This window comes from Octodon degus, unplaced genomic scaffold (assembly GCF_000260255.1).
Source record: "Octodon degus isolate 3935 unplaced genomic scaffold, OctDeg1.0 scaffold00029, whole genome shotgun sequence".
Lineage (NCBI taxonomy): Eukaryota > Metazoa > Chordata > Mammalia > Rodentia > Octodontidae > Octodon > Octodon degus.
In genome coordinates this window covers 2,580,709-2,594,807 of record NW_004524605.1, presented here as the reverse complement: position 1 = coordinate 2,594,807, position 14,099 = coordinate 2,580,709, and the positions used below count along the sequence as shown (strand labels likewise).

General features: G+C 53.2%; 1 protein-coding gene across 7 annotated transcripts in view; it reads right to left on the bottom strand.

Moving 5' to 3' along the window:
- Slc36a2 (solute carrier family 36 member 2) overlaps window positions 1-14,099 on the bottom strand; it is a 24,951-nt gene that overhangs the window by 9,047 nt on the left and 1,805 nt on the right. For 6 of the 7 annotated variants that reach the window (XM_023713161.1, XM_023713162.1, XM_023713163.1 and 3 more), the window contains 6 exons: window positions 12,311-12,401; window positions 11,721-11,809; window positions 10,995-11,090; window positions 9,463-9,547; window positions 5,794-6,012; window positions 4,721-4,819 (listed from right to left, as the gene is read on the bottom strand). In XM_023713161.1, coding sequence (XP_023568929.1) covers window positions 4,721-4,819; window positions 5,794-6,012; window positions 9,463-9,547; window positions 10,995-11,090; window positions 11,721-11,809; window positions 12,311-12,401 — 679 coding nt within the window. Of the gene's footprint in view, window positions 1-4,720; window positions 4,820-5,793; window positions 6,013-9,462; window positions 9,548-10,994; window positions 11,091-11,720; window positions 11,810-12,310; window positions 12,402-13,376; window positions 13,558-14,099 lie in introns of all 7 variants that reach the window. The other variant, XM_023713166.1, reaches the window with a different exon arrangement.

The window sequence follows — 14,099 nt, the reverse complement described above, 5'->3', positions numbered from 1 at the left end:
AAAGGAAAAGGAAAAGAAAAAAAAACTGTCACACAGAGGGAAAAACGACTCAAACAACTGCAGGCTTCTTGTCAGAAATGACGGACGCCAAAGGCACAGACACTGTATTTTCAAACTGATGAGGAAACAAACCCCTGACATTCAATAATGTGAATGTTGTCCTTTCAGAATTTTTTTCCTAACGGGCCTATCCTAAAAGAAATGCTAGTGGAGATTTGCTTAAGGTTATGGTCTCAAGTTTCCCACCAGTGACTTCTTCATGCCAAATAGTCCCGCCCTGAGTATGTACACCGCCCTTCCTTTATCCGGCTGTCTGTTGGTGGGGCTCCTAGGCTGTTTCTAGGGTGAAGCAGCTATGAATCGGGGTGCTGTAAACATGGATCGGCAGGTACCCCTCCCGTACGATTAACTCTTCTGAGGATCTATCTAAGAGCGACACGGCCATGTCAAATGAGGTCTGTGTGCACTGGTCTCCCATAGTGGCTCTGGTGCTTTACATCCCCACCAGCAATGCGGAAGAGTTCTGTCTCCCCATGTCCTTGCCACAGTTTGTTGTTTTTGTGTTTTTGACAGTCATTCTTACCGGAGTAAGATGACAGTGCAGAACTGCTTTGTTTTCCATTTCCTTGATGCAATAATAATAATAATAATAATAATAATAATAATTACTTTTAGACCGTCTCACCAAGCTGTCCAGGTTGGCCTTGCACTTTAGATCCGCTCCTTCCACGTAGCTAGGATAAGGAATGTGTGCCACCATGCCTGGCTTCTGATGGTGTTTATTTGACTTAGATGTCACACGATAGCAATATAACATTAAAGGAGGAAATTAAAGAGGGCTGGCCAGATAGCTCAGCGGACTAAAGCGCCTGCTTAGGCGGAGCGCAGAGACCTGGGATCAATCCCCAGCAGGCCTTGCCGGCCCGGCCCCCGGGATGCGCTGAGACAGCGATTGAGACTGGGCGTGTTGATGTGTGTCTGTAATCCCAGCGTTTGGGAGACTGAAAATAGGAGGCTCACTGCAAGTCCCATCTGTGTAGCGAGACCCTGTAGACTCTGTACTAAATACATTAAATTTTTTTTTTTTTTTAAAGAGACCTATATGATGGTGTCTCCATCCCCAGTTCCCAAAGATTCATGCACATCTTTCTGTGCAAAACACAGTTAGTGGGTTCTACAATCTGAGGTCCAGGATCTCAGGATAAATCCTGAGGGCATTTCACTGACCTTCTCAGACCAAAAAGCTACAACTCTGGTTGCACAGGTCCTGCTTTACCTCGGTCTTAACCATCCAGAAGAAAAGTATAAAAATGAAATATAAGAAATAAAGCCATGCTGTTATGTTGAGCTGTGGGAGACTCAGGTCAACAATTTCTGACATTGCCAGTGAAGCAGAAGACCCAATACTATTATGGGTTACTGAACTCTTTTAGAATATTTTGCTGAGTTAACACATCTATAATATTCAAATGACAGAACTAAACAAAAAAGGGGATACAGATGAATGTCCAATTTGTATCTATGTATTCAAAATGGTTAGGATAGATATATACTTACATTCTCTTAAGGAATAGAGAGATTTGTTCTAATGGTGTTTGTAAATAGGATATCAAGTCTGCATCTTGTACAGCAATTAACCACTAGGAAGAATGTATGCAATGTGTTAATTATTGAAACTGTCCTACCGATTTGATTTGAAAAAAAACAACAACACAGTTAGTGCCTCTCTAAGAGTTGCCAAAGTCCTAAAGCTTCAGCACAGCTGAAAAGTCTAGTTTCCTCTGACACTCAAAGCAAACTCTTAGCTGTGAGGCCCTGAAAAAGTCAAAAGAACATTCAACACTGCTGACGCACAGTGGACCAGGGAACACATCCCATTCCAAAAAGAAAAACAGGAAATAGAAAGGAAAGGGCCTAAAGCAGGACTGAAACCAAGCGGGGACAGTGGGATACCTTAGTGCTGGTCCAGCACCAGGGCAAGGCGGGCGGAGCATGAGCGCCGCGAGGCTCGGCCTTCCCCGTGGCGCTGCCAGCAGGTGCACCCTCAAGGCATCTTTCCTGGGCTGGCTTTGCTCAGCCCTCGCAGCTTTCCTCAGACAGCCCGAGTTCTGGTGGCTCCACACTCTTGGGCCTCCGCTGCACCTTTGCCTTCACGCTCACAGCTTCGCTCGCTGCCCCCTCGGGGACCCGCCGCCTGGCCTTCTCCGCCCCTCGGGGACCCGCCGCCTGGCCTTCTCCGCCCCTTGGGGACCCGACGCCTGGCCTTCTCCGCCCCTCGGGGACCCGCCGCCTGGCCTTCTCCGCCCCTTGGGGACCCGCCGCCTGGCCTTCTCTGCCCCTCGGGGACCCGACGCCTGGCCTCCACGGCCTTCTTCTGAAATCTGGGTGAAGCCTCCCCGGTCCCACAACTGTTTCTATTCTGCATATGCCTAACAGCAACACCACATGCGCGATGCCAAGGCTGGCTGCCAGCTGGAGGGGTTGCTGGGCTCTCTGCCATCGTGCCAGTGCTCACAGAGGCCTCCGACTGCCTGGCTGCTGGACAGGTGAGCTGAATCCCAGGGGACTGATTAGCTAGCTGGCCTTCCTCCAGCGAAGTGTCCTGGGACTCTCTCCTCAAAGCTGTCTTTCACTTTTGCAAGCTGGAAGTGTGGAATCTCGCTCCTTCCAGATGTGGCCCTCGAGCCACCTTTCCTGGTGTCCTGTTGTAAAGTCCTCGACTTCTTTACCATGCTAATCTTTTTAGCAACCAAACTCACTTCTGGGTCATCTTTGCAGGCCCAGATTTTAGTTGAGTTTCCTTTCTTGTCAAACTCTAGATGTTTTTAAAGTTCAGCTGTTCTGTTTGCTTTTGGTTTTCAGAAAAAATCTGGCTAAAAGCAGTAAGCACCCATGCGACAGCTTGAATGTTTGAGTGCCTTGACGTTCCTTTTGCCAGATGAATCTGCTGCTCCTTTTTTTTCTTCTTATATTTGCTGCAGGGTCTACAGGATACAGCGTCTACAGGGTCTCACTACATAGATTGGACTTGTAGTGATTCTCCTGTTTCCAGCCTCCCAAGTGCTGGGATTACAGATGTGCGCCACCACACCCAGTCTCAACCCCCATCTCAGGGCACCCTGGGGGCAGGGCCAGCACAGCAGGCCTGGGATTGAACCCCGGCTGCTGTGCTCTGCCTAAGCAGGCGCTTTAGTCCGCTGAGCTATTTGGCCGGACCACAGGGTCCTGCCGGACCTCTGCAGGACCACAATCTCAGTCTTAATCTGTCTCCCACAAAGTCTCAGCACAGGAGCAAAATGTAGGCAGAGTTTCACACACCCACGGCTTAGAGTCCGGCTGCCAGTGGAGCCCTTGGACAAACCTCCTGAACCAGGTCTTCACTGTTTGCTCTTCTCGCCGCCGCTCTGGCCTTCTGCTCTCTGTCCAGAATCTCCAGTCACAGCATCTAGCGCCACTTCTCCAGCTGGCATCTCCAGACCTTCCCAAACGTCTCCCAAGAACCAAAGATTTCTAAACCCACACGGTCAGGTAGCATCACAACAATGACCCCACTTCTCTGATATCAAAATCTGTCTGAGTCTTATTCCTCATTGCCTCTTGGAAAAGATTTGACTCCCACAGTGTGGAGGAAAGGTTTATTGTAGCTCACAGTTCGTAGTTTTTGCCATTGTGCCGATGCTTACAGAGGCCTTCGGCTGCCTGGCTGCTGGACAGGTGAACTGAATCCCAGGGGACTGATTTATGAGGTGGCCTTTCTCCAGGGAAGGATCCTGGGACTCTCTTCTCACAGTTTTGGTCCACGATCGGCTGCTCCAAGGCAGGGTGGCCTGGCAGAGGGGACGGCAGAAGAGGGCCTTTCATGGCGTGGTGGGAAGAGAGAGTGACGGTGCTGTGGGCAGCTGAGCTAGATAGAAATATTAGAGGCAGTCCGACAGGGCCAGGCCCTCGAGGAGACAGCAGGGAAGACAAGGTGACTCGGCAGCTTTGCAAGAGACAGACGCCCTTCTGTGGGCCAGACCTCAAGAAAAAAGAGTAAACAAATGCAGCCACACTTCCCTGGGGATGGGCACCAGGAATTGATACTCTCAATAGGTATCAGTCACCTTGAAAGAGCCCGAATGAAGCACTAATGCAACCCCCAACAGGAAGAGACCCTGTCCCGCATTCATGCCTGCTTGCTCCTTGACTCCTTCCCCATTTGGTCCTGGGCTTAATCCATTTTACCTGAGCAGTGGTGCTTAGAATCTCTTTGGCGGACCGTAGCTTTGTCCCACCTCGTGCCCACCTAAGCGAGTTCCCATGTTCTCCACCACCTTAGACCTGCCTCACCACATGTTTTCCTCTATAAAAGTCCCTGGAAGAGACAGCTTCCACAGGAGCTTTCTTTCCCCTCAATAAATATATTCTGCTTATAACCTCCATTTGTTCCTAAAATTTATTATTCAGTTTTAGAGAACACGAACTTGTCCCAGGTTCTTTCAGGTTGGTAGTTTCATTTTTTCCCCTTATATCATTTGGACGCCATACACTGAGGTCATTTTCCCCCCCAAATCAATCGGAAAACGAATGCTTAATTAGACAGACTGAGACAAACATAAAACCACCTTGTGGCCTCCTCTCTGTTGTATTCTGCTTTTCTTTTCCCAGTGACACAGGCCCAGAGTGAAGCCTGGGTGACTTCCCCTGGAGAACCAGGCAGTCACCTGGCTGAAGAACTCACCACGCCAATGCTTTCGAAAGAAAAGATGGCTGTTCCGAAGAAGAGAGGGTAGGTCTTCCAGCTCGCCACCAGCGGCAGCCGGCTGGGGTCTGGAATTCCCTAAGGAGAGAGAAGGGTATGCTGTCAGCCCTCAGTGCAGGGCCGCTTCTTTCAGTACTGCATGAGGAGACCTGAATGCTTTTGAATTGAGTAACAAGATGTTTAGAAAACTCCAAAAGCACGTGGGCTCCATCACCATGGGTTTAACCCCGGAGAGCCTGCATGCTGAGGCCCTGTGGAGTCCTGCGGAGGGGCTGCTCCAGTGGGTGGAAGCCCCGTTCATCAGAAGCCTGCAGAGGAGTCTGACAGCTCACAGGCTGTGCAGGCCCGCCTGCCACAGGGTCTGTCTGTAGCCCTGGGTCTTGAAATCGCTGTCATTGTAACTGTAGGCTACACCAGGGACCCCAAAGGAATCAGGGAACGAGGGGCTGGGGCTATAGCTCAGTAGAATAAGTGCTTGCCTGGCAAGCACAAGGGCCTGAGTTCAATCCCTGGTTCAACCAAAAAACAAAACAAAACAAAAACTGGTGAAATCAATGAACTGTGAAAGTCCCCCTTTCCTTTTCTGTGAGCAGTAAGTTCAAAGGGAGGGGGGTGTGGACTCTACACTGTGTGCCCTCTGACCCTGGATGTGAAATAATCACAGAACTGTTTTTCTTTTTCTTTTCTTTTCTTTCTTTATTTTTTCTTTCTTTTTTTTTTGCAGAACCAGGGATTGAACTCAGGCCTTTGTGCTTGCCAGGCAAGCACTTACTCTACTGAGCTATCTGCCTGGCCCCCTAGTGCAATATTTTTTAAAGCCAGAATTTAACATAAAAACAAGTGTTTGGAGAAGCCACAAGAATGAATCTGGATCCAGGTGAGTGAGACAGCACAGAGACACCCTGGGGAAGTAATTTAGAATGAGGCGGGCACCAGGCAGAAGAGTGAGCCACGCACGGACCCCTCGGTGGGCAGCCCGGACAGCCAGACCACGGACTGTAGCGAACAAAGGCCCCGCCTCCAGCAGCGTCCACTGCGCGGCCCGCACTGACCTGGGCGATGTGCTGCGCGGTGATGAGCAGGCTGACCAGCATGCTGATGTTGGCCAGCAGGGAGAAGCCCGTCAGGACCCGGAGGTTCCGGACGAGGACCAGCAGCACCAGGACGGGCAGGAAGGCGAGCATGTAGAGGCGCGAGTCCATGGTGGGCGTCAGGACCGCCGTCTCGTTGCTGTGGCAGTTGTTGGTGGTGCCGTTGGCAGCCTCTACTACCTGCAGAAGGGACAGCAAGAACACGTGAAGAACAGATCTGGCTGCACGTGAGCCGGCGCTGCCCACAGCCTGGGTCCCTGCAGCAGAGGGCGTAGGCTGGAGTCGGAGCTTTCCATCGTAAGCCCTGTGTGCTGCGCTCCTTCAAGGGAGGCTACCGAGATACACCTGCTGACAATTCATCTAACGACCGGTTCCCGGAAGGTGCTTGCGGCCCCGTGCAGCGGACTCGCCCGCGCCCGAGTGCGGCTGTGGAGGGGCGCACGTCGCAGCGCCAGGCAGGCCTTTGGCTCAGGCTGGGGGCTTTTGGAATCCCTGCAGGACGCTGAATGTAGGTCTCAAGTCGCAGGCGGACAGAAATAGAAGGTAAGAAGTGACTCTGGCAGTGGCCCGCGGGAGGGCGCCCCGCAGCTCTACTGTCCCGCTGCCCTGTTCTTCTCTGAGTACTGACTTGCGATTTTCTGTCATTGCACGAGTCAGTAACCCCCTTCCACTAAGTCGGTTTTCGGGTCACACTCCCCCAGAAGCTGTTTCTTTGGCTTATTGACTAACAGACCCGCCACTTCCTTTTTCTTGGCTGACTCCAGTTACTGGCTCCTTTTCTAGCTGAGTGCATTGCATTGTGGGGATTGGACCTCAGCGAGGGTTCTACCACTGAGCTGATCCCAAACTTTTCGTGTCTTTTATCGGACCGACAGCAGCATTTTTGTTTTGTTTTTGAGACAGGATCTCACTATGCATTTTAGGCTGGCCTTGAACTGGTGGCAACCCTCCTGCCCTAGCCTCCCGAGTACTGGGATCACGGGCCTGCACCACTGCACCAGGCTCCACACCAGCATTTTAAGTGAGAGAACTCTTCCTTGTGTGACTTGGGCCACCCACAATAGAACATCTAACATCCCAAATGCCACCTGCCAAGGTGCCACATCCTGCACTCATTGTAATAGGAGAGAGCCAAGACCGCGTCGCCCTCCTGCGAACGCGCAGCACGTCCACCTCTCTGGCAGTCTCTGGCAGGCGCATGTAGGTTAGAATGCGCAGCACCAGTTAGTACAATTGTTCAGGCAACAGAACGATTGGAAACTAGAGCTGAGCAATAAGGAAATATAAGAACATCGTTAATCTCAGTGCCACGGACATTCACGGTGACATTTTTTCTTTTTTTTTTTTTTTTGCTCCTCGAATGTCTTCAGGGCACTTTTGGCTAGCTGGAGTGTTGTGGGGATTGAACTACAGCAATCTGAGGCTGACAGGTTTGTGGAAGCAGCCACTTAAAGAACTGAGCTAGGGCCAGGGCCCCACACGGTGACATTTTGCCACCTGTGCATCTGTGTGTTTTCTGCAGTGTCACAAGCCACACAAATGCCACACACTGTATCTTATAAAATGGCAGTCTTAACACCAACTTACTTTGAGATCCCCTTTCTGCTTAGTATGCACCGTGGATACATAAATGTGAATCAGTGAGTCTTGCGTCCCTGGATGGGTAGCAGGCATTCCAGGGCCTGTGTTTAGAGCCTTACCTGGGCCCCAGACTCTTTCTCTTCTCAGGTTCTTTTCTCTTGTAAGCAGTGGTGGCTTCCCTGTGCGAGGCGCACACGGCCCTGCGTCTAGGTTCCCACCTGTCCCTTCTCCCGCTCTGGTGGCCGCACTCCCCCCTCCCCAGCTGCCATCCATGGCCAGGGCTGATGCGCACCCTGGAAGAGACCTGAGTGAGCTCTGTGGGTGCACACAGGCAGGTGCGGGCTGACCTGGCACCAAAGCATCATACTGGTGTTGGGTTTTATGTTTTAGAACATCCCATTAGCCCATCAACTCCTCAAGACAGTGCTTGCGTTGATGATCAACACAGCTGGCAAATAAATGGAGCCAGCAGTAGGCACAGATAATGAAAGTCCATGGATGCCAGGCTGCTTTCCTCAAAACAATCAAAAGCATTTTTAAATAAAATGTTCTATTGGGCCAGGGATATCAACTGCCTGGCAAGCACAAGGTCTCAAATTCCATCCCTAGTACAAAAAAAAAAAAAAAATCTTGTATTTATGTGGTCCAGGGTCTCACTATGCAGCTCTGACTCGTAGCGATCCTCCTTTCTCAGCCTCCCTAGTGCTGGGATTACAGGCATGTGCTACCACATCCTGTGTTGGTGGCTGACTTGGCACACCTGGGGTTCCATGCTGGCATGGCATGTGATGCCAGGGATTGAATCCGGGACTCTGCTCTTGCCAGGCCGGCACTTAGACCATGGAGCTATCTCCCCTGCCCAAAACAATCAAAATCTGACGCAGTAATTTCACAGCTTAATATCAGTGTATAGCTCAGAAATGGGGCATTTGCCTAGTGTGTGTGAGGTCCTGGGTTTTCTCCCCAAAACAAATAAAAAGAACAAAAAACAATATACAACAAAAGAAAGAAAAAGAGAGGGCTTCACAGAGACTTGTGAATGACTGACATGTCACCAAAACATTGTAGTGGTAGAAAAACAAAAATAAAATATCTAGCAGCAGAAGAGCGATGGTGTGTACAGTTGACTGGTGTGATGGAAATACTGTGAAAGTATTAAAAGGGATACTTACAAGTGTCAGGGCATTACCGAATGGTAACCGGTCTGCGGGCAGCTTTCTGTCATGATGATGACCACATGCATGAGGTGGCATTGCAGGGAGCGGGGCGCATTTTGCCCTGTGGTGGCCGTGTCAGTGGGCTCAGGGCTCGGGCTGTGGCGAGGCAGGGACTGCACGGCGCTCACGGCGAGCACCCAGCCCATCTGTCAGGCCAGGTCGATGGCCCTGGTGTTCTTTCTCCTAACATTTTTACATTTCTAAATTTCTGGGGCTGGGGAGATAGCTCAGTAGAGTAAGCTCTTGCCTTGCAAGCACAGGGTCCTGAGTTCAATGCCCGGTACCGAAAAACAATCTGGTATTACCATCAAGAGCAGAAAAAGAGCTCTAAGAGGCAGTTTTTCTTGTGTAAGCTATCGATCGAAGATGGCTTCTGCTATTGTCTGCATATTTTGTTCTACTTGCTGCAAGATAACTTCTAGGTTAGATCCGAGGACTTCCTGACAATGACCTCCTTGGAGCCACTGGGCCCAAAGGAGATTAGGCATCACACACACACACACACACACACACACACACACAGCCCAGTTTTAGAGCGTTATTATGGTTAAATTCCAAAACAGGAGGACTGACAAATCCCAAGGGTCCTTCCAGCTCAGGATTTTAGTCAACCTTGAGGAGGAGTCCAGGATCCTGGGCAAAGGGTACTGGGGCAAAATCAACCGCACACGACTGTGCAGGTGCCTCCGCTGAGGGCGGCTGGGTGCTCTGGCAAATCTGTCTCGAGCCTCCTTCATTGCATTGCGGACACAGGACACAGACCAAGGGATGTGCCAAGGAGCAGCAGAGCCTGCATCCCTCGCTACCACCTCCTGTCCCCAGCAGACCATACCTGCTTCAGGTTGTCAGCCAGGAACACTATGTACACACAGCAGAAGCCCAACTGGGTGACGACGAGGAAGAAGCTCACGAGGTGCCTGGAGGGGAGGAGGAAAAGCCCGCACTGAGAGGGGCCCACCCCTCAGCTCCATTTCTTGCCATCCTGCCCTCTGTCCCCAGGACCTGGTGGCCCTGTTCTGGCACCCTCACGTCTTCCCACCACAACCAACAAAGGGCCAGTAAGAAGTGAAGTAACAATAGTTCTTTGTAAAGCATGGACTTCTCACTCCCTCCTACTCTGAGCACAGTAAATGGCTAAATTCTTTGAGCCAGGAGCCGCCTCAGCCAAGCAGCTTGCTGTGGCATCCCTCGCCCCCGGGGTCAGGGTCGCTGCTGGCCCAGGACAGGAAGCCCAAACTTTCTTAGCTATCCTTAGCCTTAAAATACTCTTCCTACCAGGTGCCATTAGGCAGTGGGGACACACAGAGAAATGCCATGTGGCCCTCCGGGTGGCTTCACAGCCTAGGAGGTGAGAGGACTGCGATATTCTAAGGGCCACAACATAAAGGACATTTTATCCAAATTATGGGCAGACAGTGTTCTTGGAAACCAGCGCTTGAGCAAGTCCCTAGGGAAGGAAAAGCAGAGGTGGGGATGGACAGACAGACAGACAGAGATACAGAAGAAGGGAGAGGGAGAGACAGAAGAGGAGGAGGAGGCAAGGAAAAACACATCCCAGCAGAGGAGCAGACAGGCATCGCGAGCTGATGTACGTGGAATCCCTTGGAGGAGGGAGAGACCGGGAGAGTCACTATGGAGGCGGAAGAAGCCGGGACAGGGATGTCCATAAGGATGAGCAACACATGGAGAAGACCTGGCACGCGCACTCCCAGAGTCTGCCGAGCACCTACTGCGGGGCCCAGAGAGCCAGTGCAGAGGGCATTGCGGGCCTCGGCCCAGACAAGAGGCAGTGGGAAGGCCGGAAGGAAGAGTCCGTGTTAAGGGACAGGGGAGACACTGCGCATTCAGGCTCTGAGCTGCTGGGCTGCAGCTGGCTCAGGAGTGGGGGAGACAGCTCTGTGTGAGGGTCGGGGTGCTGGGCGCCTTCCCAGCTGCTGTCCTCCTCCCGGGGCCCTCCAGGCCCTGCCTGTACCCCAGCACTTCCTTCTCCTGCGGGGGTTTCCTCCTTCACAACCTGCCAGCTGTTCCCTCCCTGGGAGCCCCCAGCACCCCGCTGGTGATAGCCACTCCTCCTCTCCTTTATTGCATTTATTCTGGCGGTTATTAATGGCTCTGTGACCGCAAGGCCTGGTTGGTTGCCTTGTTCCCAGGAGCAGTGGGACAAGTGTGCTTTAGTGCATGCCAGTGACCTTAAAGCTAAGTAATTAGGGAGTGAGCTCTCGCTGGAGACACACAGGAGGGGCCAGGAGCCCCTGCCCTGGAATGTCTGACACCCTGTGCCACGGCCCCCTTTCCAGGCAGCAGCAGTTCCCCCCTGCTGTGTCCCGCCCTTAGGGGCCCAGAGCACAAGGCCTGAACCAGTACCTCCCCCAGCGGGCGCGGGTCTGCAGCCAGGCGCTGGGGCTGGCTTCTAGGGCGCGCATCACTGTCTCCCCGTAGTCCATGAAGGGCTTGTTCAGCCTGCAGGAGAGAACACATCCTCAACCGCAGGCCACACACTCGGACATCGGAGACCAGAGCAAGGCAGGACGCAGCGGAGGGCGCAGCGCACAGGGGCGCAGGTGGAGAGCTGGCAGCGTGACCTGGTGGTCACTCCGTGGTGCCTCGTTTTTCTTACCTGTTAAACGAGATGGTTACTATACAGCAAGAGTAAGAATCAACACTCTTGAGGGTACGAAACCCCTTCAGGACAGTGCTCTGGAGCAGGGTTAGGCAGGGACCGCGTATCCTGATCACAGGGCAGGCAGCAGCAGGGAACAGAGACCAGCCAGTGAGAGCTCCGGCCCTGAATCCTGAGTGCTTTTCTCCTTTTCTTCATCTTGGTGGAGAAAATTAAGAAGCAAACCTGTGTGTGTGTGTGTGTGTGTGTGTGTGTGTGTGTGTGTCTGTCTGTCTGTCTGTCTGTCTGTACTGGGACTGGACTCCGGGATCTCACCCAGAGTTCTAGCTCCACCCCTTTTCTTTGGAACCAGGGTCTCCCTGACTCTCAGTTGCCTGGCTGGGCTCAGACCTGTGATCCACCTCAGCCTCCCCGAGGCCCGCCCCACAGGTAGGGGGTGTCAGGGATGACCTCCCTCCTGCTGGCCTCACCTGCGGCAGAAGCGCTGGGCACACCTGACCAGGACGTGCATGCAGTGGCCCGCGACGAAGCCCATCACCAGCAGGCTGAGTGGCCCCATCTGGAGGGCCGGGTGGGTGGGCAGGCCGGGGAGAAGAGAAGCGGTTATGCAGAGCAGCAGGGTGCCCATATGCGTGCCCCTGGTGACAGCCAGCTTCCCAAGGAACTGTTTCCAAGGCAGTTTCAGGAGGGACAGCTGTTCTTTCCAATATCACCTCAGGTGGGATTCCCGGAGTGCAGAAAGCAGCTGCAGGGGCGATGTGGGGATAGGGGGCCCCTGCTGGCTCCCTGGAGAGGTCCAGGCTCTACAGAGCGTGACTGGAGCAGGTAGAACCCCACCCTTGCATTCTGTGGAGGAGGAAACCATGGCCTGGGGACAGCAGGGCGACCTGCCAGGACCACAGGAGCCTGAGGCAGGGCCAGAACTCTGACCTGGCCGGAGAGCCCCGTGCCAAACCTGGACCAAGCTGCCTCCCAGCAAGAGGGCTCCTCCGTGCTTAGAGCCCTCCTCCCTCCGGCCCCATGGTTGTCTGAGGGGTGCCACCTGCAGCGTCCCTCTTACCAGGATGCCTGCATTCTTCACGGCCAGGGGTAAGCCCAGGATGCCCGTGCCCATGTTGCCTTTCACCAGGTGGACCAAGGTCTGGAACCCTCTAGAGGAGATGGGAGAACACGGCGTTGGAAGCAGTCTGCAGCATTCCAGGCGTGGCTAAAGCTGGGCAGTGACTCCTGGTCATCTCAGTCCCTGAATCCCTGTCTGGACCACCTGGGCCCCCTGTAGGGGACCAGCCACCCCACCTGCCCAGAGCTGTTCCAGTTTCAGAAGCAATCCGCGCCTTCACGGCGTTTCCTAGATGGGGCCCTGTGCTATGGTCATATTATCTGCTTAATCATCTTGTCAAGACTGAAATCTTTGCTGGCAGGGAAACTGAGGCATGGAGGCTTTTTTTTAAAAAACGATGATTTGTCCAAGGATCTCATTGGGAAGGAGTTTTTTCTTTTTCTTTTTTGGCTACTTCAGGGTGCCGTAAGGGCAGGTCTGGTGCAGCTTCTAGAGCTGGGAATCGAACCATGGTGTTACACGGCACTTTAAACAACTGAGCTATCCGGCAAAGCCCCCTAAGAGGCTAATTGGGAACCAAGGTTTGACCCCAGGGCTACTTCAGGTCCTGTTTCTGTGTTCATTCCTGCTGAGCTGCCTTCCCAGACTTAGACAGAGAGCGAAGGGAAGGCCCTGTCTCATCATGGAGGAGACGGAGGCTGGGAGTTGAGGCTGGCTAGACCAAGGTCATAAACTAGTGGTAGGAACAGGGAAGGGGAAAGGGGCAGGCTGGAGCCAGAGGTCATCATGACTTCTGAAAAAATAGGTCAGATGACGCTGGTCATTTGGGGACTGGGCCCCAGAAGGCTTTTTCCTCTTGGCCCAGGGCACCAAGGCTGGGGACTGGCAGGTCCCCAATGCCCAAACAAAAACAGAAACACCCACATTTGAAGATGGTGTGAAGGTTGGTCGGAGGACAAGGTCCCTAAAGCATCAGGGGAAAGCCCGCTCTGTGCTGGTGGATTATAAAGCAAGCCTCCCTCTGTACCTCCTCAGCCCCAGCCCCAAGGTGAGCCCTGGGTTATACCCTCAACCGCAGAGACTTGGGGGTCACCCAGAAGCACCTTCTAGCTAGGAGACAGTTGGAAAGGCAGCACAGGGGTTCCGGGAGGAGCCTATTCTTTGGAGTGGGACTAACCGGGGTGAGGCCAGAGCCACAACCCCACTGGCTGCTCCTTGAGCCTGTTCTGCAGCTCAGCCTTGAGCCTCTGCAAATGTTAGGAGTAAGGACATGGGAAGGGGCCACCTTAAGGACCCATTCTGTGTCACGCCCTCCCATTCTCCAGCTTACCCAGGCCTCACCCCTGGACTTGCTAAGGGTTAGAGGGCTGGTGGGGAGAGCGGTGGAGAGTGCCTGAGCCTTTCCCACTTGCTGTGGGTGTCCGCGCTGCCCCCTGCTGCCCCCTGCCATGGGCTTGTTTTGCAGCTGGGAAGAGGCGAATGGGTCACTTAGGAAATTTCTAAGTAAAGGACTTGGGAAATCAGGAGTCAGCTTCCAGCCATGCAGCCAACTTACAGGGGCAGGGCTCTGGCCCAAGCCCTTCGGGGACTGGGACCTGTCAGCACTGTGTTCAGAGAGGCCGGTGTGTGCAGGCGCTGCGCTCGGGTCTTTCTGTTCCAGACACCTGTGGGCCACTCCAGAGTGCTGAGCTGCCCCTTCTAGTTAGGAGTTCTGCCACTTGCTCTGGCTCATAGGCAGCTGTCAGGGATTCGAACCTAGGGGCAGCCCCATAGGTGTCACCCACCCAGC